This window comes from Mustela nigripes, chromosome 1 (genome assembly GCF_022355385.1).
Source record: "Mustela nigripes isolate SB6536 chromosome 1, MUSNIG.SB6536, whole genome shotgun sequence".
In the NCBI taxonomy this organism is placed as follows: domain Eukaryota; kingdom Metazoa; phylum Chordata; class Mammalia; order Carnivora; family Mustelidae; genus Mustela; species Mustela nigripes.
In genome coordinates, this window is record NC_081557.1 from 152014282 (window position 1) to 152042144 (window position 27863).

At 37.7% G+C, this 27863-nt stretch overlaps 1 protein-coding gene across 2 annotated transcripts; it reads left to right on the forward strand.

The window, feature by feature from the left end:
- Positions 1–14069: 14069 nt before the first annotated feature.
- MEPE (matrix extracellular phosphoglycoprotein) lies at positions 14070–27274 on the forward strand. Of its 2 annotated transcripts, XM_059394495.1 has the most exons (4): positions 14070–14123; positions 18731–18784; positions 19678–19770; positions 25823–27274. In XM_059394495.1, exons 1-4 carry the CDS (start codon positions 14070–14072, stop codon positions 27272–27274), a joined length of 1653 nt encoding a protein of 550 aa, XP_059250478.1. The 2 variants fall into 2 exon arrangements, with proteins under 2 accessions (XP_059250478.1, XP_059250487.1); XM_059394504.1 differs by lacking the exons at positions 14070–14123; positions 19678–19770 and having other exon boundaries at positions 18737–18784.
- Positions 27275–27863: the final 589 nt, after the last annotated feature.

A 27863-nucleotide genomic window follows, 5' to 3' on the forward strand; every position in this document is an offset into this window, starting at 1 on the left:
AAGAACTGTAAGTATTTTGTCATGGATAAATCAATATAACTAAGATTTTGGCATGTTTGTGGGCAGGGTCAACCATATATATCAGGAGAATAAATGGCTCTTATTAGAGTTGCCAGGTTTAACAAAACTATAGAATGCCTAGTTAAACTTAAATTTCAGATAACAATGAAAAACTTCTTAGTTTAAGTATGTTCCATGCACTACTTGGCCTCTGTGAATTATTTGGGACATATTTATACTAAATAAATCATTCTTATTTATATAAAATTCAAATTTAATGGAGCATCCTATTTTGTATCTGGCAACCCTACTCTGATTTGATCTGGTTTTAGGTGGGGTAGGGAGAAGGATGAAGTAGAAAACTCACACACACACACACACACCATTATAGAGTGGTTGCAAACATCATGACATCATAATGCTTCACCCCTATATACTTCAGTATTTAGTATAAAAACAAGAAATTCTCCTAAATTGCTACAATACCATTCTCGTTCTCATTCTAAAGAAACTAAACATTGCTATGATAGTATTTTATAATATACGGATCATATTCACATTTTTCCAATTATTCTAATAATTCATTCAATCTTTACAGAACTCTATTAGGTAGTTATTTTTGTCATCCCCCATTCTATTGATGAAGGAACTGAGTCAGACACAAAGAGATACACAGCTTGCAAAAGGTCACAAGTGGCAAAGCTGAGGGTAAAACAAAGGCAGACTGGTTTTAGGATCTGTGCTCCTTACCATATATTCTATTCGTTAGTGTATATTTGTCAGTAATGGATGTCGAGCCATAAGTGAGCAGGAAATCTTTAATGATGGGAACACTGGTGAAAAGTAAGCTTGCCCTATATCACAATTTTCTTAGCCAGGTTTAATGACTTGAGCCCTAAAGAATATTTTCTTTTTCTTTCTTTTTTTTTTTTTTTAAAGATTTTATTTACTTGTCAGAGAGAGAGAGAGCGGGCACACAAGCCAGCAGAGTGGCAGAGGCAGAGAGAAGCAGGCTCCCTACTGAGCAAGGAAGGAGCCCCATGTAGGACTTGATCCCAGGACCCTGGGATCATGACCTTAAGGCAGTGGCTTAACCGACAGAGCCACCCAGGCATCCCGAAAGAGTATTTTCAAACCAAGGGTCTTCTCATATTTTGGCATATGTTTTTACATATTGTGCAAAGTGCATGAACTCTCAAGTTAGATGGGCTTGAGTAATGTGATTATTGAAAGTAAATATCCTCCTCTAATCCTCATCACCTCATCTCTTACATGTGGTGTGTACTCTGTAGTTGCTGTTTAGAGCCCAACATGTTAATGAGGTGCTCAGGATCGTCATCTCTCTCCTCTCCACTCCCCTTCCTTTCTCCATCTTAACACTTGGGTGCATCCAATTGTTGTATAATTACCTGGTCCTTCCGAAACTCAAAGAACATGTTTTTTCTTGCCCTAATGCATCTTTGTAAACAAAAGCTTTTGATGAGATTGAGGCCTTGGGTATAGTCATCTGATCAGCAGCATCAGAAATGCAAATTGTGGAGCACCACCCAAGACCTACTCAATGAGAAACTAGGAGTGGACAGGTGATTCTTGTGCACCTTAAAGTCTGAGTGCCATGATCTTCTTTCTTTTTTTTTTTTTTTAATATTTTATTTATTTATTTGACAGAGAAACAACAAAAGAGGGAGCATAAGCAGGGAAAGTGGGGAGAGGGAGAAGCAGGCTTCCCGCTGAGCAGGGAGCCTGATGCAGGACTTGATCCCAGGACCCTGGAATCATGACCTGAGCTAAAGGCAGAAGCTTAACGAATGAGCCACCCAGGTGCCCCGAATACCATGATTTTCATTGATATAGGAGCTAATGCTTATTATACACCTACTGTGTGCCACTTCTATTCTAAGCATTTTACATATATTACTTCATTTTTACATACATTACCACATTCTCAACAAATACTATAAGTCTACCACATTTTACAGGTAAGGAAACTGAGTTACAGAGACATTTAGTAACTTGCCTGAGATGATGCAGCTATGAAGTGGAGAAAAACAATCTGCTCCAAAGTCCACATCCCATATATCTCTCACAGCTTCTTTCTTTATAGAGAAAAGTCACCTTTTAAAATGGGTGAACTTAACTGGGAATCAAAAGAGGAAATTTTGGATAAGAGCACATGCAGCAACCCTATCTATGTTTTTACTTCTTTGTCCTTTGGTATTAATAAAAAGATATAATTTTACAGGTTTCATGTCCTGCTCAGATGATCAAAAAAGGATCTTTTTTTTTTTTTTTAAAGGTTTTATTTACTTATTTGACAGACAGAGATCACAAGTAGGCAGAGAGGCAGGCAGAGAGAGAGGAGGAAGCAGGCTCCCTGCTGAGCAGAGAGCCTGATGCGGGGCTGGATCCCAGGACCCTGGGATCATGACCAGAGCTGAAGGCAGAGGCTTTAACTCACTGAGCCACCCAGGTGCCCCCAAAAAAGGATCTTTTTGAGAACAGAGACTGTGAGTAAACAAGGAAAATATCCCTTAATGCTGTTGTCAAAATAGGACAAAACTGTCAAGCACTGCCCAAAAGGCAGTGTGATGTGTAACAGGGCCCTAAGGATCTCAACTGCAGCTGCTAGGTTTGCATGTCATAACCACTGATTCAGCCAGCAGGGAGATACCAAGCTCAAATGAAGTTAAACAGTTTGTTACTTTCACAGAGAACAAAAGCAGGATCAGCATGGTGTCAGCTCTCTGGGCCCAGAGGATGATCACTGAGCCAAAAGGTCCAGATGACAGATAGCACAGGGAAGTAGGTCATTCCACTGTGGAGGAGCCAGCTCTCACATATGGCTAAGTAGAGAGACTTCCAAGGAAATCTGCAGTGGAGCCTTAAAGGGGAAGAGGCTGAAAGTCTTATGATCAACGGAAACCAGGGAGATGGATGAGAAATAGCTTCGTGACCAACTCCCAGAAGATGGAGAGGTGGGAGAGCAACTGTCTCTGGAATTTCTTCTCAGGGCTGCTTATCCCTCCTTGCTCCAGAAGGAATCACAGGGTACTTGGCCAAGCCTCAGGTCAGACTATAGTCAACCTTTGCCCATGTGGTCCATATGGAGACATGCCAGGTTCTCAGGAAGTGGCGATAGAGTTCTTCACCTACACATCTCTTCCAGATCCCAAAGTCTGGGAGGTTTATAAGTTTCTTGGATCACATAAAGAAGGCTGGCCACATAAAGGAGTTTGGGTAAATTAAGATAGGTCTTAAGACATGAGGAGGAATACTTCTACAAGATGAGCAAACATGCGGGCCCTCACCAGGCAACGGTAAACTAAGTCTTCTCAGCATAGGCCATACTGTGGGGGTGCATGGTCTTGGTTATTAGGGTGGCCACAGGGCAGAGAGGGACTCTGTCCCTCTCTCTGTGGTCACTCTAGGTCCCATCTCCTCATTTCAAGCCCTTCCTATCTCCTTCAACATGATGCCTCTCAATCAATATCCTCCCCGATGGCAGTCAGGTAACCCACATTTAATCAGTGGAGAACACTAAATATCACCCTGCCCCGCTTTTCAATTTACTATTGTGACATATTCTACACCCTGCTTCTTTCATGACTAACCCTGATGATTTTCTATTACCCTTTCTGAACTGAAAAACCAAACTTTAACTTTCCATTTGGATTTCTTTCATTAAAAATACAAACAACAAACAAAACCCAGTCTATCTCTAGGTAAGTGAATCCCTCTGAATGACCAAGAGAAGAAATAATGAAAGTGGGGAAAAAAGCAGAAAAATATAAAAACACTTTGTTGGAAAGGATAATATAATGTCGGGAAATATGAGTCTCACTTTAAAAAAAAGAATCAATACTAGTTAAAGGGAAACCATGAAGCAATCACTCAGACTTTTGTTTAACCAAGTGCAAATATTTGTAAATATTTCTGCCCTTGTTTAAACTATTCAGTGGGTTATGAACTCATTAACTGGACTTGTTGGTTTAATTGTAAAAGTTCCCATGCAAATTACTCTGGTCTTTCTCAGGTCTCCCTTCTTCAATTTTATGACTGCTAGAGTACCAAAAAGATAAGACCTGTATCAAACGACAGATGTTGGCAAAGATACAGAGAAAGGGGAACCCTCCTACACTGTTGGTGGGAATGCAAGCTGGTACAGCCACTCTGGAAAAACAGTATGGAGGTTCCTCAAAACGTTGAAAATAGAGCTACCCTATGACCCAGCAACTGCACTACTGGGTATTGACCCTAAAAATACAAATGTAGTGATCCAAAGGGGCACATGCACCCCAATGTTTATAGCTGCAATGTCCACAATAGCCAAACTATGGAAAGAATCTAGATGTCCATCAACAGATGAATGGATAAAGAAGATGCAGCGTGTGTGTGTGTATCACACACACACACACACACACACAATGGAATGCAGCCATCAAAAAAACTAAAATCTTGCCATTTGCAACTAAGGGTATTATGCTGAGCAAAATAAGGCAGTCAGAGAAAGATAATTAGCATATGATCTCTCTGATAGGAAGAAGTTAAGAGGTAGGGTGGGGGGTTGTGGGGGCTAGGGAGGAAAAAAATGAAACAAGATGGGATTGGGAGCAAGATAAAGCATAAGAGACTCTTAGTCTCAGGAAACAAACTGAGGCTTGCTGGGGAGTGGGGGGAGGGATAAGGTGGCTGGGTTATGGACATTGGGGAGGGTAGGTGCTATGGTGAGTGCTATGAAATGTGTAAGCCTGATGATTCACAGACCTGTACCCCTGGGGCAAGTAATACATTATATGTTAATAGAAATAAAAGATAAGACATGCATCAGAGTGAGAACATGTCATCTCTTTTTAAAATACAAATTTAACCCTCACTATTTTACTCAGAGGTCACCAAACCTTTCTGTAAAGCAAAAGTCAGTAAACTTTTTCTTTAAAGGATCAGTTAGTAAGCATTTTTGGCTATGCAGTTCACATGTCACAACTACTCCAATCTGTCATTGTAGCAACAACAGCCATTGATGTATGTGAACAAACAGATACAGCTGTGTTCCAATAAAACTTTGTGATGATGGAACGGATTTGGTCCACAGCCCATAGATTACTGATTCCTATTATAGATGATTATATAAAGTCATAACCATGATAAACTGTTTAATTTGGGGACACTTGGGTGGCTCAGTGGGTTAAGCCTCTGCCTTCTGGTCCTAGGATCAAGCTCCGCATCAGGCTCTCTGCTCAGCTGGGAGCCTGCTTCCCCCTCTCTCTCTGCCTGCCTCTCTGCCTACTTGTGATCTCTGTCTGTCAAATAAATAAATAAAATCTTTAAAAAAAACATTTAATTTTAAAATTTAGCTGCTTTTATCACTTAGGATATAAACAAACTATTAGTAAATTGATGATCTTTTCTTTTTTTTTAACTTGAAGTTTGGTCCTTTATTTCCAACTGTACTTTAAAATTCAGTAAAATTTCTGGTGTTTGATACAGCAATTCTGAGTCAACAGAGGTGTCCGAATGAAATATTATCTCTAAGTAAAACTCAGTAAGATTAGCACTTGAATATGTGGACTTAGTAGGTTGTCCCTTTCAATTGGTAGGCATCATCCAACCCACTTAGGGCCAGAATAAAACAAAAAGTAGAAGGAGGAATTTGCAGTTTTTGGTTCCTACCTGGCTGCTTGAACTAAGAAATCTGTCTTCTCCTGCCCCTAGAGTGGGTTTTATGCCATCTGTTCCCCTGACTCAGACTGGATTTATATCACTGGCTTTCCTAGGTTTCCAGGTTGCAGATGGCAAACTATGGGACTTCAGCCTCCATAATCATGTGAGCACATATGGAAATAAACAAACAAACAAACACACACGCACACATGCAGACACATACATACATATATGGGCTCACATTCATATGAATAAATATATATCTCCTATATGGTCCTGTTTCTCTGGGGAACCCTCACTAACACAGGTATACCAAACATTCTGAATTGAATGCCTTTTGAAAGCTCAATACCTGCACTGTATTCAGAGATTGACTTGGGGACACTGTAGTCTCCAAAAATGATTCCTATGGTATCCCCATTCTACAAGCTCTTCGGCAATGGGACACTGTCACTTCTCTACATCAAGGCATGGAAAAACTACTTCCGCAGTCCTCTGGATCTGATGACTTTGACCAACATAATGATAATGACTCCATAACAATTCCAGGCTTAACTCACAAAACTGGCTTAACAACTTCTTCTGTCTGGTTGAGACCTGGAATTCATGAAATAAAAGAGGAGCCCATCTGAGAAAGAACAGAATATGATAGAATGTTATTTGCATGGGAATTTTTATTAAGCCAACAAATCCAGTTAATGAGCTTTTAGCCCACTGAATATTTTAAAGTACTGAGCCACCATGTAAGAAGTCCAGTCTGTTCTACCAGAGAGAGAAGAGGTCATATGGAGAGGTCATATGGAGAAGGCACCATCTTGGATGGACAGTTCAGTCAAGTCTTGGATAACTTTGAATAAGACTTTGCGCTTTCTCCTCTCTGAATATTCCAAATGAAAGATCCCAAGTGAGGATCTCATAGCTAAACCAAATCACACTACAGAACCTTGAGAGAATATAATATATTGGTTTTTGGTTTTTTTTTTAAGATTTTATTTGTTTATTTGACACACAGAGAGAGAGAGATTACAAGCCAGAAGAGCAGGAGACAGAGAGAAAGAAGCAGGCTCCCTGCTGGGCAGAAAGCCCGACATGGAGCTGAATCCCAGGACTCTGAGGTTATGACCTGAGCCAAAGGTAGTTGCTAAACTGACTGAGCCACACAGGCAGCCCTATATTGGTATGTTAAAGACCAATAGATAACCAACAAATAACTGGAACAGGAGTTGACAAGCATAGAGAAAATCTGGGTTCATGAGAAGTAAGAAAGTCATGAGAGAAGAGCTAAAATGAAATACTAACACTGAAAACTAAAAACTGAGAAGAGGGCATATGCTCCAATTTGGTAAGAAAATATTAGTATGTGCCCAATGCAATGAATAACTAGCTGGTAAATGTTGTCATATTCTGTCTCCTAAGGACAAGATTCTCAGTCCTGAAAAACAAAACGGCAACCTCTGAAAAACACTATTTTGAGAATGAAAGACATTTCCCCTCCTTGAGGTAACAACAAAGTTTTACAGCCACTTCCAGCAATGTCACCATGTCCTGAAGGAAAAGACTGGTATCATTATAATTATATTTTAACTACATCCTCTGAGTTACATTTTAAGGTGTAATAAGACATCTTTCTAATATAAAAATAAAAGTAAATTATATTGACATGTCTTCTCTTTGCTACTAATAGCTGAATGAGTAAACAAATAGCCTAGAGAAATGAACACAGCTAGCTTCATGCTGCTCTGTGACCCTCCATGTTTCCCTATCTGGCTGAAATTTTTATGTACTTCTGTTGAAATTCTCAAATACTGAAAGGAAAAAAAATAAAAACTAAAAATAAAAATAATTTTAGGGTAGATGAGAAAATTGGTTGCAAGTGATATTTTAGAAAAAGTGACATTTTTCTGTAATTTAGGATGAATATTGATATACACATGAATTAACATATTTAAAACAAAAACCTTTTCTTCTCTAAACACAGGATAAGACTCCCAGCACACCCATTCTGGACTCCATTCTGAAGATTAAGGGGGAATAAATACTTCTATGAAAAGCCTAAAGCCTTGACAAATCTTTAAAATGTCTTCTTATAGACATTTATAGGTAAAAAGGAAATAACTCAACACCGCCCCTATTTTCTAATCACAACACTGTACTGATACCCCACTGAGTCTGGAGAGGAAATGTACATGTGCTGTGTAAGTAAATTAGAAAAAAGGAATTACTATATATATATTTATATACTATATAATTTCTCCCTCTCCCTCTCTCTGTGTGTAATAATATGTTTACCTCTAATTGCCTAAGATGATACAGAGAAATGTGTTGCAGAATAGTGTTAAAAATAAGTTAGGGAAAAAAATAAGTTGGGGATCAAGATACCAGAAGATAAAATCATTTCCTGTAATATTTTTTTAAAAATATCTATCAAAGCAATTGGGCTTAGAGCACAAGTACAGGGAAGATGGGTGGAACATTCCAGAAATAGATGGGAACACAAGACAAAACAACTAAAACCTTACTCCCAGATGAGGGTCCAATAGCTGGAACTGATAGTGTAGGTTCCCAGTTAACTAACATTTTATATGACTGCACTCACTCAAGTGAAGGGTAAGAAATGAAAAAGCCACCACAATGAAACATGAAAAATGAATAACAACATTAAAAACATTTTGCTCCAAAATATAAAATATTGAGTACATTCAAAATGTATAGTGCAGATTTGGGCTAATATTGCACAAATAACTGATTTTATTCTATAGATTATATCTAGGCCCGTGTTATCAAAATGTCTTCCATTCATAGAATTCTATTTTTTTTTTTTTTTTTTTTTTTGGCCTGAAGATTCATCTCATTGGCATCACATCTTTTCTTTTTTCACTAAAATTTTTTCCTCCATTAAGAGAAGTATAAGGGGGCCTGGATGGCTCAGTTAAGCATCCTAGGCTTTTTTCTTTTTCTTTTTTTTCTTTGTTTGAGTTTGGAGTGGTTTATTATGAGGTACTGCTGTAACAAAACGGATAGATACATGTTTGTAATACTAAACATGGAACCGTCAACAAGCATCCAATCAACTGTAAAAAAAAGATTGATTTAAGTAAATCATTACTGTCATCACAATACTGATAATTGTGTTCCCTTTTATTTTTTAAACTTTTACTTTTCTAAATGAGAAGATGATATTCATAAAAAAATTTTTTTCAGAAGATACTCAGATTTGTTTTCACATCAGAAACTAGTGATTTGAAAACCAACACTTCAGTGCAGCTGTTCCATATCATATGAAACATCTGAGTCTTGATTTTGGCTCAGGTCATGATCTCAGGGTGTGAGAAGGAACACTCCCCCTCACCAGCTCCATTCTCAGGGGGAGTCTGGTTGAGATTCTCTCTCTCCCTCTCCTTCCACTCCTCCCTGCTGTGCTTGCCTATGCGCATGCACTCCTACTCTCTCACTTTCAAATAAATAAATAAATAAATAAATCTTAATATCAGTTTCCAAATACTAGGATGCATATTATAACTAAACTTTGTGTCCCCTTGTGAAAGCCTTCTACACTGTTGTTTGTTTTTGGCATATTGTCACATGTCTGGTGGTAAATGTCTATTAAGTTCTGTGGGAAATGTAGGTTCAAAACTCTTCACCATTGTATAGACAATTATGAGGGTAAGGTTTAAATCATATAAAAATGAGAGTACTGTCGTCAATGGAGAAATCAAACCAAATGTTTAAGCCAAACTGTCAAACAGTAATTATTTTTATCTTTTATGACAAAATTGCCTTACAGCCAATTCCTTATGTGGTGAAAATGTTTTTAAGGACAATGCTCACAGCAAAGTTATCATTCAATGAAAGTTTAGCTTGTGACTATGCTCCTCATTTTCAGATGAAGAAATGGAAGTTCAGAAAGATCCCATTTAGATGCTTAGGCAACTGAGCATAACAAACAGGTGGTAGAGTCAGTTCTTTTCTTTTATTTTATTTTATTTTATTTTATTTATTTGACAGATCACAAGTAGGCAGAGAGAGAGGGGAAAGCAGGCACCCTGCTGAGCAGAGAGCCCAATCCCAGGACCCTGAGATCATGACCTGAGCCAAAGGCCGAGGCTTAACCCACTGAGCCACCCAGGCGCCTCTAGAGTCAGTTTTTGAACTCAGGTCTGTTTGACTCCAAATCTACTGGATCTAAATGTCTCTGTCATTAATGACAACCCTCAAATATTCTAATATCCATGGTTGAATGGTGAATCAACAATAGCTCCAGTCCAATAGCTCAAACTCTAGTCCTGGCGAGTGTTTTAAAAACCAGCTCCAGAACTCAAAAAGGATCTGCAGAATTTTGACAGAGCAAAAATAGGGATTCAGCCGGAACTAGAAAAGACACCATTCTCTCAGCTAAAGCTGTCCAAGGGTTGTTTTTTTGTTTTATTTTGGCTTTTTAAAAAAATTTTTTAAATTTATTTTCATCATAACAATATTCATTGTTTTTGTACCACACCCAGTGCTCCATGCAATCTATGCCCTCTATAATACCCACCACCTGGTACCCCGACCTCCCACCTCCCACCCCTTCAAGACCCTCAGATTGTTTTTCAGAGTCCATAGTCTCTCATGGTTCACCTCCCCTTCCAATTACCCCCGACTCCCTTCTCCTCTCTATTTTGGCTTTTGTCTGTTTCAGAAGTTGGGAGAAATGGGAAGTTCACATTTAAATCTCATTATTTATTATTTATAGTTTGTTAAAATTGTGTTTAACCAATTCTTATCATTTGGTATGGATTAAATAATTCTTACATTATTGTACATTAATGCTTCATATTTAGTTCTAATGTAAATTATCCCTTCAGGTATTGTAGTATTTTTAACCCGAACTATTGCAATCATTATTTTGGCACACAGAATGGGCAAAAGAGGAGAGAGCAGGCAATTGCCCCAGAAAGGCTTATTCTAATATGGGTGTACTACCTGTTTCACTGAGAAAGTCAATGTCCTAAATTGACCATTCTGTAATATTCATATCCAAACCAAAACTCTCAATGTTTCTCCCCAAACCACTTCTTCTACAGTTTCCTCCATATCAATAAAAGACAAATTCTTCCTTCTGGTTGCTCAGAGGAAAAGACTTTGGAGTCACCCTTAATTCTTGATTTTCTCTCATACTCCACATCTGGTATGTCAACGAATCCTACTGGCTTTACTTTCAAAATATATCCAGAACTTGACCGGTTACCCAACACCTTCTGTCATCACTCTGATTCCTAATCACCATTTGCCTGGATTACCTTGAGAGCTTCCTAGCCCATGTCTGCCTTTTCCTACCTCAATTACTCTACAGTTACTTCTCTGCCTAAAACGTCCAGGGGAACCTTCTCACTCAGGGTAAAGTCAAGAGCCTTGCAATGATCTATAGGCCCTATGTCATCTGCCATCTATGACCTTTTTTTACTACTACATTTCCTGCTACTCACTTCATTCAGTCTTTCTAACCAAAATGCCCTCTTCTCTATTTCTGGAACAAGTCAGCAGTCTTGTCTCTGGGGCTCTCATCTTTCCCTTCCTTCTACTTAGAATGTTCTTCCCCTAGATGCCATGTATTTACATGGCTCAAAAGTCACCTTCTCAGTGAGGCCTTCTACTATTTCAACTCAGTGTCTCTATGTCCTGACCCACAGTGTTTGTCATCCCCTCTCCTTACAATACTTTCTCTTCTTAGAGTTTGTCTTTTTCACTATCTACACAATATATTTTACTTATTTTGTTTATTGTCAGTTTCCCCACCAGATTATTTTTTTCTGTCTGCTTTGTCACTGCTGTTTCCTCAGTGTCTGTCACATATTAGGTACCCAATACATATTTGTTAAGTGTTGCTGGGTTTAATACAGAAAAAATTGAAATTATAAACTTTCTACACAAAAGGATAGCTAAAATGTTTCCACTTACAAACTTGTTATTCAGAGAGTCCTAATTAATAGTTCTGAAATCAATTTGAATTATCTGACAACATCATACACCAAACTGAGGTATTTATATGTTCTGTTTATCCTACTTTCTGGAACATTTGATAGCAGCTTTTCACCACAAAAACATTTTTAGATTAAAATTACTTTGCCCCCTATGGTTATCTGTGGGCACTGGTAACAAATTGTTTGCTAGTGCTAAGTGAGTCTATGCTGATTGGCCATTGGGAACTCTAACAAACTTTAAATTTCAGCAAAATTTTCCCAGAGACTGCTAATCCTGTGGAAGAAGCCAGGTATTCTGAAGGTAAAAGATACCAGGTAATTTGGCTCTCTTGATATTCTTGATAGCAAATAGCTTTATAACATAGTTTACATTTTCAAGGTATATGTCATCTGGTAGGGAGATTGCTTTTGAAAATGAATGTATATTGAAAGTATTCTCTGCTCAGCACAACTGTGTAATATTTAGTGCTTTGTTTTATGAAATATAAAATGTGTTGCCGAGTTCTGGAAATCATCAACTAAAACTGATAGCTTGATAGCAACTTCTTCTTTGATTAAGTCTTAGCATTATCAAGATTCACCATAATTTAAAGTTACTAATTTTACTCTCTACCTTCACTTACAAACCAGAATAAGGATAATGTGATCACACTCATAGTTTTAAACCTCATCTGTGCAGACATTTCTACTGAGCAACACTAAATCATTTGATAAATTATTTGTAATGTCCTTATCTCTAAAATACTTGGATGGCTAAATTACAGTTAAAATTAAGATCTTGAAAATTATATTCTTTAGAAGAGAGTAGACTAGAGCTTTAGAATATATTTAACAGTTACATTATTGCTTCAAATAAAAATTTTTACCTTGAAAAATTTCAAGATAGCAACAGTATTTAGATTATTGTCATTAAGAGCATTTTCCTCAGATAATCTCAAAAAGTGGTGTAAATTTTTTTATGCTCATATTGGTTGCTATATGTCTATGTGGTAAATGCTTAATATTACTCGAAACCATGAGATTAGTAATTCACAGTTATACTGACATTCTTTTTCTATAATGGCTACTTGACTTAAATGAGCTCACTAGGTCCTTTTAGAATATTCACCAAAGTATAAATATATACATTTATCCATAGCTAAATGTTAATGTTTACACCTAATTTTGTTGAGCTCAATATGAAATATTATTTGCCTTTAAATCAACTACATGTAGACTTTTCTGTAATAAGACGAAAGAATAAAAACTTATTCAAGATGGCATAGAGTCATCATTAAGACTACTGGCTCTGTAGTTAAATTGCTTGAATATTAATCCCAGTTCTGCCTCTTAATACGTGGGAGTTCTAGGGCAAGTTATTTGACTTTCTATCTATTTCATACTCTAAAACAGCCATCAAAAGAAATGAAATCTTGCCATTTGCGACGATGTAGATGGAACTAGAGGGTATCAAGCTTAGCGAAATAAGTCAATTGGAGAAAGACAACTATCATATGATCTCCCTGATATGAGGAAGTGGAGATGCAACAGCGGGGGTTAAGGGGATAGGAGAAGAATGAATGAAACAAGATGGGATTGGGAGGGAAACAAACCATAAGTGACTCTTAATCTCACAAAACAAACTGAGGGTTACTGAGGGGAGTGGGGTTGGAGAACGGGGGGGGGGGGGGTTATGGACATTGGGGAGGGTATGTGCTATGGTGAGTGCTGTGAAGTGTGTAAACCTGGTGACTCACATACCTATACCTCGGGGGATAAAAATATATTATATGTTTATAAAAAATAAAAAACTAAAAAGAAAAAAAAAGGAAGAGTAATACCATCGAACTCATAGGGTTGTCATGAAGCTCAATAATTGAATATATGTAAAACTTTTAGCACAGAGGTATTTTAGTACTCAATAAATTTTAGCTATTAATATATGGATTACATAAATTGTTTCACTCTCCAGCCCATGGATGGTTACTAGCTCAGAATATAACGAATATAAGGACATATATTGGGGGACTATCCTGGTAGCAGATAAGACTTTATTCCTCACAGTGAGACCTGCTTTGCTGGCACCCATATAAAGAGTCTGTTATGAGTTGTTACATTAGATTAATATTATTATGAATTATAGAAATAATTAAATTAAATTATCTCTAAACACAAAAGGAAAAGTTTGGACTGATAATATAACAAGTAATTATATCTATAAAATTCATTTCTATCAACTGACCTCATTGTTTTAATAATATTCGCCAATTTTCACTTTCACATCAGAATAATTAGACATACGAAGGCTCTTAAAGTATCTATACTTGGATATAAATTATACATGTTTTTTTTTTAAACAAGGAAACGAACTACTGGGAGAAGGATGTTATTTATTCTTAGGAATATAGTTCAAACTTGACAATGCTTTAGGGTAAAATATTATTATCTTTTTTGCAGAGAGTCTCAAAGATGCAAATTGTCTGTTTGGGACTGCTTCTTTTCGGCGTGACCTGGGCAGCACCAGTAAGCATTTATAAACTCATTTATGCATCATATTATCTTCTGGTCTCTTTATTTTTTCTAAGCAATATTTTTTCTTTTTTTAATTAGTAACCCTTACCTAGTTCAGTTGCAATAAAGTACCAAACAAAAAGAAAGCATCCAGCCCTTGATGCAAATGTCTATCACCAAGGAGGACCTCAATAAACATGTGCTGAATTATAAATGTCAACATATTGCCTTTTAAGAAATGCCAAAAAATATATTTTTGGGAAAACTAGTCACAGTGTTTCAAATCAACTGTTAATGAGTAAATGCTCAGAGACCCAAATTTTAACACATCTAAAGAGATTCTCGATATTTTACTAAAAACTGAAAAAAATTTGACTTGGCAGTTTTACAGCTGGCCAACTAGATTTTGTAAATACGTTGGCAATAGAAAGAAACCAGACCTTTTCTCTTATTCTTGTAACCCACCAATACGGAAATCCTGCTAATGATTTTCTCTTCATGTGCAAGGCTAAAGATGGGAAGAAGGACCCCTAAGCTTAACATAAATTGAGTTGCAATTTCTTTTTTTTTTTTTCTCCCTCTGATTCACCCAGATGAGTATTCAGGATGTGACTAAATTATCTTGTGAAAATGCTGAGTGTTACCGATATTTTCTGCTGTGCAGACACAGTGCTAATTAGACAATGTCTGAAAAGCATCCTAGCCTTTCAGAACAACCATTTCAGTTGGAGAGCATGGAAACAAGTAGTCATTCTGTTGCCGGAAGTGCTTAAATATAGGTCCTGAGCCAGTTGAGTGACCAGTTGGGAAACCCGGTGATGAGCATGAATGATGCCATCCAGTAAGGACAGCAGAAGTTGAGGAAAGTATGGTCCCTCTTAGCGCATATCCTTTGACAGTCCTGCAGTGGGCCATAGTGCTTAAAAATAGACATCTGCCAGGCCCAATTCACACAACTCAGCTCAACCAACCACAGGGGCATGTGCTTAAGCATGACAGAGGTTGAGTGGGTCTTGCTGACCGGGCTCAAACCCACCAGCTGAGGATGAATCTATTTTGAGCAACACATTCCAAGGAGCAGCTGAAGTGGCACCTTCTGACCATTTTCCAGTAACTGTTATGTCAATATCAATTCAGTGACCACTGGTCAAGAGAAAAAGCCAGCAGGCCACCCTCAAGCGTGGGAGAACAGAAAAGCGGGTGTGAGGGGTGGTGGGAGGGATGCATATTTCAGATGAAAAAGGCTCAGCAAGGACATACATAAAATTTTGAATTATGAATGACTAAATGTGATGTTTACCTAAATTGTTTATTAATAGATTGTGGTATCAGAAATTGGAATATATTGAGTCACTTACATCTGTTTTGGAATTATATTCTAAATTCAAACTGTAGGAGAAAAGAAGTTTTCCTCAATTCTCTTTGTGTTCATGGCTCTGTCAGAAAATTAAGCTGATAAGGACAGATTAACAGGAGAAAAGCATACAAATGTTATTAAATTTCTACATGTGCATGGGAGCAGTCATGAGAATGAAGACCCAAAAAGGTAACCAAAGCAGGAAGCTTTTACACCTTTTAGACGAAGAAACAAATTTGTGAAAAATTGATAAGACAAAGGAATTTGGGCTAAAGGTAATCCAACCCGGTCTAGGTAGTCCTTATATTCCTTACTGAGAAAGATTAGGATTAGTTTCACAAGATTTGTGGATTCCTCCAGTGTCCTCTCTGAACTGCTAAGAGCTGGCCACCAGTAACAAGACACTTTGTTTCCTACCTTTAGGCAGAAAAGGGGGAACTTTTTCTGCATTTATGACTTAACTGCCTTCAGTTCAAAATAATTCTTATGTTAAAGAAGCATATTTTGGGAGTGACATTCTGGTTTCCTTCAAAGACAAAATTTGGAAGTGGAAGAAAACAAAAGATGGAAATTGGGCCATTCAATTCAATTAATATTCATCAACATGCAATTAGACTACAAACACTGTTAAAATTTACTTTGTTGTAAGTTCATGACTTATTGCTGCCAGCTTCATTAAGGTACTCTATACTAACAATATGTTTTTAATTCATGGGTGTGTGTGTTCTATGAGAAGATGCTGAATATCCCAAACAATTGCTTTTTTCTTACTTAGTATCTAGTCATCTCATTTTTATGTTTTCTTTTTCCTATAACCCCATATTCAAAATTATTTTAACTGTTTTGATATTTTTGGGAAGTGATACAGTGATCTAAATTTACATGCATAAAAGAATAAAAAAAACAGCATAAGAAAAAAGTCAGTAATGGATAGAATTATAAAATATACCTTGAGGGGCCCCTGGGTGGCTTAGTGAGTTAAAGCCTCTGCCTTCGGCTCAGGTCATGATCTCAGGATCCTGGGATCGACCCCCGCATCTGGGTCTCTGCTCAGCGGGGAGCCTGTTCCCCCTCTCTCTCTCTGCCTGCCTCTCTGCCTACTTGGGATCTCTGTCTGTCAAATAAATAAATAAAAGCTTTAAAAAAATGTATACTTTGAAGGCACTTAATGTAAAATTCAGAAACATTTTCTCTTATTATTAATATTTTTTGGCAGGTAGCAAGCCATTTAAAAATTTATTATTTTAACCCTGGGAATTTGAGACAAAGGTTTTGGTTGAAATATCTCCTTTACTTCTATAACTGCTATTGCATGTTTAAGTGTAAATAATTTTGTTTATTCTACTGCCTAACTCATAGGGGTTATTATGGGAATCAGATGAGATTAGGTATACAAAAACAGCTTATAAACTGTAAAGTGCTGTGTAAACAAAAGGTGTTATTCACAAACTATTTTTGTTTCTAGGATGTAAGGGACTGTTAGGCAGGTCTGCCTTGGAGCCAAGCCAGTAGGGCACTTTTACTAAAGTAAATTTCATCAGTCAGGATCCAGTCAGGACAATAAAATAAAATTCCCATGACAGAAAGTTCAGTAGAGGGATTTTATTTGGAGAATAGTTATTAAGTATAGGACAAACAGAAAGAGCAAATCATGGGTAGTGAGGCAACCCAAAGATTAAAACTACTGTGCCACCCCTTGGGCTGAAGAAACAAGGAAGGAAGTGGTGTTCTCAGTGCCCTGAGTGGGGAAGGGACCCAGCAGAGAGGCAGGACCCCAAAAGAGATGTGTCCAGTCCTAGAGATGCAGCCCCAAACAGAGAGAGCAGGAAAAGACATACTTGTTCACTCTATCCTTCTACCCTCCAATCTCAGGCTAGGCCTTCTGTCAGCCAACCCAGACTGAAGCCAGATGGCAAAGTTGCTCAAGAAATGTAGTTTGTAGAGGTCATTCCTGAGAGAGCAGAAGCACAATATCTGAAAGGATAATTGCCTATATTTTATTGCAGAAAAACCCAGAACATTAAGGTTTATTCAGGAAGAATACTCTCTAGGTGATTAAGAACTTTTTCTTTCAGCTTTCCCTTGAGGGGTTCTCTCTCTTCTATGACTGATACCACCATGACTCCTGTTTCTACTTTAGCACGTGCATTTAAACACAAAGAAGTCCCACCCACTGGTTCCTCTTCCCAAATCTGAGATACACTAGGAATTTCAAAAATCAATAAGAAAATTGAAATACAGGGGTGCCTGGGTGGCTCAGTAGGTTAAGCCTCTGCCTTTGACTCAGGTCATGATCTCAGGGTCCTGTGATTGAGCCCCGCATCGGGCTCTCTGCTCAGCAGGGAGCCTGCTTCCCCCACCCCCACCGCCTGCCTCTCTGCCTACTTGTGATCTCTCTCTGTCAAAGAAATAAATAAAATCTTTTTTTAAAAAATTAAAATACTGGGAACAAAAGAATTGTTGTGTCTGTTCTTTTACAGCAAACTTGCTCCAAAATTCTCAGGTCATCTTCTGTGTGCTCTCCTGTGACACGAAAATTTTAGCCCAAAGACCTAGAACATGCAGCCTGGATCTATTCCTTCCTAGTTTCTGGCCTTTCTCCACCTCAATAGCTACCTCTCACCCCAGGTATTCTCAAGATCTTTGGACATGTCTGTTGCAGATCAAGAAGAGTATTTGTCCCAATCCGTAGGCCACTCCATTTTCCTTTCCCTGACAGAAATCTCTGCTCAGGTGACTGGCAACAACAAAGTCTCATCCTTGGACATGATCCTACACCTTATGGACAGAGCTATGGTTTTACTTTTGCTGGACCACCAGCAGCATCAAGTCTTTGCTTGTATAGCAAACTCTAAATTCATGCAATTCATGCAAACATAATTCTCATCACAGGACTCTGATTTTGGTTCATTGATACTAAACAATTTCCAATGTGTCAGTGAAAATTTATTTTTCAGTTGATATCAGCAACATCCAAGCTTCCACATCTGGAGTGACACCCCTCCCCAACTTGGCAATTCTGTGCATGAGTGTGGTTCTAATGCTTATGTCATTGTCTCCCTCTGGTGGACGAATGCTGGCACCCTGTTTTGTAAGACTAAAACAAATATTATTGTAATGTATCCATCTTCTTTGGTTGGAATGATTTTCCACATTGAATAATACAACCCAGTAAGAGAAAAATAAATGAGACATTTATTGTTGGCAGAAATGGACGAAAGAATGAATGTTTTGTGAAGTTGTATTTCTTGTTTCCTTCCAGACATTTCTGCCACAAACTGAGAAAACTAAGGAAGACTGTGTGGAAGAACAGAGGGTAAACAGAATTATTCTTCTCAGATAAATCTATTTCAACTCTTTTAAAGAAAAAACTCAGGAGAGGAAATTTTTAACTGTCAAAATATTCCTGTGCACTTAGAATGGAAATGCAAAATTACACCACATAATTTTAGCACTTAATTCAGACAATGTTTGATAGAAAAGAGAAACATTCTGAATGGGGATTTCTCTTCACTGTGATTTCTTTCTCCAGAAGAAGTGAATAAAAATCCTGGTGTATTATTAGCAAGCTATTTTCGCACACATATACACGAGAACAAAACAACAAATGAGGGAGGAAACAATGGAAAGGGAGTTAACGAATCTTAATGTGGAATTCCATATGCATGTAGAAAGTAAAACAACTATCCTCAGCTTTTCATGTCACCAAATTGCAGCCTACCATGGTTTCTCCTGGCAGCCTCAGAAATTCTGTTCTAGGACCTAACAATCTTCTGTTCTTTATCTCAGTTGAAAATTACAAAGGCAAAAAATGGCAAACAGCAGAGTCTGAATGATCATGCTGTGTCTTTCCAATTTGACATCAGACATGAATACTGTAAAACCCACATTTCTCCTTTCCTTACAGCCCCTCCCACCTGCAAATATCTCCACATGCTCCCTGTCCATTGAAATTTGTTAATAAAATTAATACGCCTTGGGAGAGAGAGCCATTGATAGTCATCCTTAGAGCAAACAGACTTACAGACATGTAGAAAAGAAAGGGACAAGGTTTATAGGTGCTCTTCTGTGATTATAAGAAGAACTACCATTTGTCAGAAGCAGAATTTGACTTCACTTAAGTTAAAGAATATCTTGTACAATCAAAAAGAGAGCCAGACAAGTTAATAAGATATAAACACATCTTAATACAATGTTATGTTTTTGTAGATAACGTACAAAGGCCACCATGAGAAACACGGGTATTATATTTTTAAGTATGTTTACACATCATCTGGGAGGAAAAATCAAAGTGACATAAAGGTAAGCTAAATCTCTGAGAGAAGATCCTTACCATGAGCCAAAATCTGGACTAACCACAGGGGAAAATGTAGAGGAGACAAATTTATTTTAATTACTCTGGGTTTCTGTCTGGTGGGTGCTTTTGCCCTTTTTCTATAGTCCCTGGCTTCTTAAACAACTTTGTTATAGAACTCACACAGATGGGCCACCCTACAGCTTAGCCCAAATCCTGCCCCGCTTCGGGACCTTCCCCAGCAGGTGTGATGCTGGTGGACCTCTAATGCCCGTGACCTTTGCTTATTGCTTCCAAGTAACGTTTGATCTTTTATAAGGAGGGTTTCTGAACATAATCTATCATGTGTTCTAATGATGAGGATTAGAAGACTAACAGAAGAAATCACTTTAGCCTAAAGAGTGACATGTTTTAGTGTCCCTTAAATTCATTCCACTGATGACTCCATTCTGGGTCAGAATGCTTGGAAGAGAAAGAATGAGGGCCTTGTCCCTGGAATAGGACAATAATTCTTTTCATTCAGCCCCTTTTTGCAGATTCATTGGCCGAAGAGCTGGAAACAGCTTAAAATGCCATCAGCAAAAGGACTATTTACTTTTTCCAAATCTGGCTTCATTTCCCATGAAAGTGGTAGCTTCTCTTCAGAATGTTATTTTGTTCTGCTCATTATTCTTTAGATGGCATCTCTAAGACTAACTGCCTGTTAAGCTAATTTGTTACATTAAGTAAGTTAAAACTTTTTGGTATAATAAATGTATGTTGAGCTCTTCCTATTGTGCAAGATACTATGTGAGATTAAATGATTGAGAAAACTTAATTCTTTCTCTCCAGGAACTTAGAGTTAGAAAAGAAAAAAAATGCATTTATAAAATCATTATAAAACTCAAGACAGAATGTGCAAAGTGCTGTGAGAGTAGTACCCCCAAAAATATGATTTTAGGGGCTTAGAGTAGAAAAAGATTAGCTCTTAGTCTGGTGTTTAGGGAAAGCCTACATAATGGAAATAATTGAGCTGGGCCTTGGAGGCTGAGTACAATTTAAGCAAACAAGTGGATGAGAGAAATTTGAGCAAACAAGTAGAGGAGAGAGGCCATTCCAGACAAAAAGAATACTATGAACTAGGGCATGGAGATAGAAAGACAGAACACAGGAAATCAGACCAGCCAACTGATATAAGGACCACCATGCAGTTAGCGATGCAACCAGAAATCATTTAAAATAACAAATACAAAAAAGATTGACCATCACATTCCACAGTTTAAAAGTTGCTCCATGTTTTCATCTATAAAAGAGCTCTATTCAGTCCTTAGTGAAATGCACTTAATTCATTAGTATACATGATACTGTTTTTAAAGCAGTTGAAGCACCAGAAAGAAAACAAACTTTCCCACCGCAGAGTAAGGGGAGAAACAAAATTAAAAGGGATGATCCCAAACTACTGATTTGTTAACGCATCTGTTTAACTCAAAAGACTATATTCACAATGAGCAAATAAACTTGATTTCAAAAGAAAATATAAATGTCCACGTGAAACTTTCCAAGACTCAATGACTTAAAATAAGTCAAATGTTCAAAATACTTTTAATTCAGCAATAATTCACTATAAAGTTTGTTTCTATTATATTTTTCCCCACAGAAAAATCTTACTTATTTTCAGAACATTCTGCCACTATAAAAGATCAGGCAATATCATAATTCCCACAAATAAATGATTTCAAATTGTAACTTAAAGATATTACAAGTTCTAACTTTAGCATGCTGTATGTAAGCAGTTTCCTAAAGGTAGAAGGCATTTTCATAAGGTATTTTTAATCTTGAGATTCAAGAATGAGCTGATTCAACACTTTCCCCCCCATTTGCAACAGTGAGATACATGTATGAAAACAAGCAGTCCTCCAGGTAAAATGGTATTCTTATTTTCAGACCAAAGAAAGAGATTAAAAGGAAGATCAAGCAAAATACATTTAGGATAGCATAGTCTCAGGGGTCGCAAGCTCGCAGAACCCTCCCAGAGGGTGATATTCAGGTAGTACATGGATAGAAGGGTCCAGAATTCATCCATCTCCATCTACCACCACAACAGTTAAGGAGGGACAGAGCCTGGGAAAACAGCTGTGCATCCAATAATCAAACCACTATCATTCCCATCACTCACAATAGGTAGGGAAGCAAACGGCCATTTGATAAAGGGCTGTATATGGTTCTGTATGAAATGATAGTTACCATCATTTATATAGAATTCATCTTACACATAGACATTATTTTAGATACTTTATACACATTATAACATTTCATAAAACCATTTAATTCTCCCAACAATCCTGAAAGACAACTATCATTTTTCTTATTTTCCTATTAAGAAAGCTGAGCCACAGAGAAGTAAAATAAGGTTTTTAAGGTCACATAGCTCATCAATGGCAGGGTCGGGCATCCAGTAACCGTGATCTTTCCATAGTACACCTACTTTCAATGAACCCTTGACTGATGGATCAAGAAAGACCATTTGACTCCTCCTGCCTGCTGTTCCACTAAATATGATTCCCCATTATCCTGACTTCCCTGAATGTGGGCTTTCCATCTCCTTTATCTTCCCTATACCCTTGCTGTGTGCATGCAAGCCTCCAACCTGTCTCTACTTTCTTCCTCCATCTGGGAGCATTTATGTATTTGCACATATTTAATTAATACATTCAAGAAAATGTCTATATGTTCAATAGCAGCCAACAGACCAAAGTGGTGGCCAAAAAAAGTGGGACAAAATTAAGCTGTATTAGTAAAAATAGTTAAAAAAATTTGTAAAAATTAGTAAAAATAGGTGGTCAGGGCAAGGAAGCTACTAGAAGCTGTGTGCCCAGGCTACCCAGGCCACATCGGAGTCTGGGGCCATCTGGAACCCCACAAGCTAAAGGAAATCTGTAGTCAGATGACAGTCCTGAACATAGTGACCTAATAAAAGAGAACCACAAGTGTTAACTTGGAGAAGAGAAAGAAAGCATCCAGTGAGTTTAGAGAAAATCTTAACTTTTCCAGATATTAAAAAGATTGCATATGAAAGAGGAAATAACCTTAATTGTTGCATCAGTTACTAGGTGCAGGTTACAAAAAACTTGAAAAATAAAACACAATGAAAATTAGAATATAAATGAAAAGATCTCACATAAAACGTTACAAGCAATTTGCCTGTAAAGTCTTCAAGGAAGGAACAGCTGACCATAGGTCATGAAACTGGGAAGGACTTGCCCTGGGTGACCCTGTGAGGCTGGGATACCTGACCCTTTCTCTAACTAGGTATTGTTTTTTGAGCTCAGGTGCTACATTCTCACAGCATCAATCTGTCCGATATTAGAGTTGTTCTCTTTCTCTCTTGTCTTCATTTTTGCAGGTCAATATTCCAGTCCATTTTAGTTATTAACCCACCTTCTGGCTGAACACCAGTAGAAGGGTTTTTTTTTTTTTTCCTTTGTAGTGTTTTTCTCTGGCATAATCCAAATCCAAGCGATTATATCTCAGCCTTGAACGCTACAAATCCTCCTAACTGTTCTTTCTTACTGCTATTCCTCCTGAGCTGTTGATTTTTATTTTGTTAATCCCTTGCTCATAAACCTTCACTAGCTCTTCACCCTTTGCAAAATAAATCCAAATTCTTTACCCTCGAGTCTCAGGTTCTAGAATGCTCCAGCACCCTATATGTCTGTGAGAACCCCAGTTGGATATGAGGTCCCTGTCCCACCGCTCTACACCCCCGTCTTTGGTCCTGCAGGTCTACTGCCTCTGCCATTCCATGAGTCATCAGGTATTGCTTAGTACATGGGGCATCCAGCCACATTTCCTACTTGCCCCTGTCCTTCGATTAATGCCTCTTATTTCCATTTCATATTACTCACCAGTTCAAAAGCCTATGTCATGGTGTTGTCAATTTTACCTCACCTTACAATTTGGAGGTAGAGAGAAAGTATCTTATTTATTCTGTTTATAATTGTTCTGTTGCTCAAGAGTTCCTACCCAAAGGGTAATGAGAGGAAGGGGAGAGTCTACAGAAATTAATTTAAATTCAGCCTGTTTAAACTTAAGGCTATCAAATCATTATAATAGTTCTTTAAGTAAGTCCTTTAGTTTGGGTAAAAACACTCAGATACTCTCTTTCTCTTCTCTAAGATGGCATACAGATATATGAGACAATAGGGTATGGCTTATATCATCCACTACATACAGTATACCATATGTACAAACATGGCTTCCACCACAGTGGAAGGGAAGATGTGGAATCCTCAGACATGCATGGGCAATGTTGCTTGACCACTTGTATGCTATCCTGCCTGCTTGTATTATAAAATGAGGTCTCTGGCTGCCATAGCTTAGGATCAGCACAGTATAGTCTTGGTTGGGGCCCAGTGGTGTTTCAGTCTCTCTTGGCTCTCGTAAACAATTTAGACCCCTGTGTGTTTGAGTATGACTCACCTTTGTCCATAGTGTATATGTTCCTTCTACGTGACTCCCTTTCATTGATTTAGAGCCACCTCTGATTCCAGAGGGTATCACTGTGGAGGATACCCTCTGGAAAATTCCCGACCAGACTCTCACTTTCATATCTAGCTTATGCCATAGAAATACTGTGAGTGTCATGGGCAAAGTTGCTGTCAGCCCCTTTTTCTTTTTGACCATATTGTTCTGCCAAGCTTATTGCAACTTGGCTGCACCTCAAGTTGGTAAAGTACAGCCTATGAAGCAGCCTTTTTATAGGCTTCCCCCAAAAAGGACAAATGGAGATACATGTATAAACACTTCACTTTCCTTCTTCACTTTCTTTTTTTCATCCCATTATCACTCAGGGACTTTCCTTGTCTAGATCTCCATATTTCACCTTATGATCTAGAACTGTAGTTCTCAAATACAGTCTATCGACCAGCAACTATCAACATTACCTGGGAAATGTTATTGAATGCAAATGCTAGAGTCTCACCCCAGATCTACTGGATCAGAAACTCTGGCCATTGGTTTCAACAATTTTTGTTTTATCACCTTCCAAACAGTTCTGATAAATGCTAAATTTGAGAACTATTTATCTAAACTATCAAATTTAGTTTATTACATGACAAACAGGGAAGAAAAGAAAGGTAATGAATCCTTTTTTCTGACAACAGCTGGGTTTGTAACACTTGCTGCAAATCCTTTGTTTGAATGTCAGAAGCTGAGTATTACCTAGATTCATCTATTGGTCTTTTTTCTAAAAATAAGGATTGGGGGAGAAGAAATGAAAAGAAAAAGGAAATTTCACTCTAGGCAGATGAATATCTCTGAAGACCAGGGCAAGAACACACACACACACACACACACACACACACACACACAGAAAGGAAGACAGAGAGAATAATTATTTTTTAAAATATGAACTCCATTTCACTTGCAATGGCTTATGCAAGATGAGACAGCATTTTTTTTTTGCTAAAAATATTATCAATCTTCATTTAAACATCTTATTGTTTAGAGCAGTAATCATAAAAATTTTAGTAGTGAACTTCCACTTTAGGTCCAAATATTTGTCTTTGTCTCAACAACAAATAATGTTGTCATTGAGACTTTAATCATGGTTTCAATTTCTTTTATTTTAGCAAATATGTCTCTGTGTTTAGGGGGACCACTCTTGAATCATATGCTCCTTAAATTCAGATCCTCCTTCAAGATCAGACACTTATCCATATTTCCAAACTTACTTATTTTTTGCTTCTTTAGGATTTCTCTTTTCAAACCATGGAGTTTTATTCGTATTATCTTTCAAATGTTTCCTGTTTCCGGACATTGAATATACCACTTATTCTTAAAATATCCTCACTACTATCCTATCACATATTTGGATCCTACCCATTCTTCAAAGCTTGCTCATTCTTTATCCATGAAACTTGCTCTGATCATTTCTAAATTATCTCTACCAACAAACCTCTATCGAGTTAATAGTCTTTCTCTTACATATCTGGTGGGTAATTCTTTTTAAATTGCTTAGGAATTATTAATTTTTTAAAATTTAACATAAAATAATACTTTATGTTGAAAATTACACTTTAGCAGGAAGAAAAAAATAAAGACAATATTGCTCTTCAAAATTTTGGTAAAAGAAGAAATCAAGAGCCAGCACCTAAAGAAAATATTGCCCAGGAAAGAGAGAAAAACTCTTCCATTCTTAGAGCCAATGAAAATTACCAAAGTAACAAAACCGAAACTCTTTTTGAGAACAGACAGAAAACAAATGAAGATGATAGTATTAATAACCAAGGAAATGCCCACAGTGACCTAAAGATGTCCATTTATCCTGAATCCACTGGGAATAAGGGGGCTGAGGATGAAGACAATGTTGTGAACAAATTCCGTAACCAAGAAGAATATGGTGCAACTCTCATCAGAAATAATTTGCAGTATATAATGGAGCCAAGGACTGTGACTGAACTCTTGGCAGAGGAAAACAAAGAGAACAAACCCAAGAATGTTCTAAGCAAAATCCCAGCAAGTATGAACTATGTTAAAGTCTCCTCAAAAGATAGAAAGAATTATCAAAGAGATTCCCAAGCCCAGAATATTCCAGTTAAAAGCAAAAGCACCTACCATACCCAACACAACATTGACTATCCAAAACAGCTCCCGAAAGTCAAAAAAGTCCCCAGTGATTTTGAAGGCAGTGGTTACCCAGATCTTCAAGAAAGGGGCGACAATGATCTCTCTCCTTTCAGTGGCGATGGTCAACCTTTTAAGGACATTTCTGGTAAAGGAGAACCTATTGGTCCTGACTTAAAAGGTGCAGATATTCAAACAGAGTTTTTTGGCCCAACTGAAGCCAATACCATCAGTCCTGATGGACGAGGGCCAGGTTATAATGAGATTCCAGAGAAAGAAGAAAGTGGCAGAAGTACCATTGGAACCAGGGATGAAACAAGAAAAGAGGCAAGCACTGCTGATGTAAGTCTAGTGGAAGGCAGCAATGATATCATAGGTAGCACCAACTTTAAGGAACTCCCTGGAAAAGAAGGAAACAGAGTAGATGCCAACAGCCAAAATGCTCACCAAGGGAAAGTAGAGTTTCATTACCCTCATCCTCATCTACCCTCACAAGAGAAAAAGAAAGAAGGCAGTAGAGATGTTGCTGAAAGTACTAATTATAATGAAATTCCAAAAAATGGCAAAGGTGGTAGCCGAAAAGATATGGAGCATTCTAATAGGAATCAAGTAATCTCAATTGAAAAACAAAGATTTCCCAATAAGGGCAAAAGTCGGGGCCAGCTTGCTCCTTCTCATGATCTTGATAATGAAATTAAAAATGAAATAGGTTCCCATAATGGCCTCAGCAGAAAAAATCATTATGTACCCCACAGACAAAATTCTACACGGAATAAGGGCGTGTCACAAAGGAAAGGCTCCTGGGGTTACAGAAAACCCAATTCCAGGAGAAGGTTTAGCCCCCCTAGAAAGCATGACAGTAGTGAATCATCTGACAGTGGCAGTTCCAGTGAGAGTGATGGTGATTAGCTACTAGAAATTCCCAGCAGGATTAAGGTTCAAATATCTAGTCATCTGTAACCTTACAGAAAAGGAGAGCCACCTGAGAGCATACCAGGTGAGAAAGGGCAGAGCAGAGAATTGAGTAAGCCAAGAAACCTGGCCTCCTGGGGAGATTTGTTGTTATTGTAAAAGTCACAGTATGAGATTCTATTCAAAATTACCATGCTCTTTTTCAAGAAGAAAAATTAATTAAGGATATGTGGAATAGGTAACATTTGAATAGATGTCATTAAAACTAGTTTAAATGTCACAAAAGCCTTTGTTGGTTTGCTCTATAGATATGAAAAGCAATAATATTGTTCATATAATAATCTATAATTAAATAACCTATTAAAACGTCTGTTGTCTGTGGTGCTTTATTTCAGAGGCAATGAGATTAGTTCTCCTTCTGGCAAAGGCAGTGTTGCGAAATTAATCTGTTGAATAAAGCTTAACCACATTCCCTCATCCCACTGTGCTTAAACCCGCATTTCCTTCTTCATCTGACCTCCCTGTGCTGTACCAGAGATATCCTGCTTCGTATCTTTCTACACTTCCTTCCCGTGTTGCACATTTA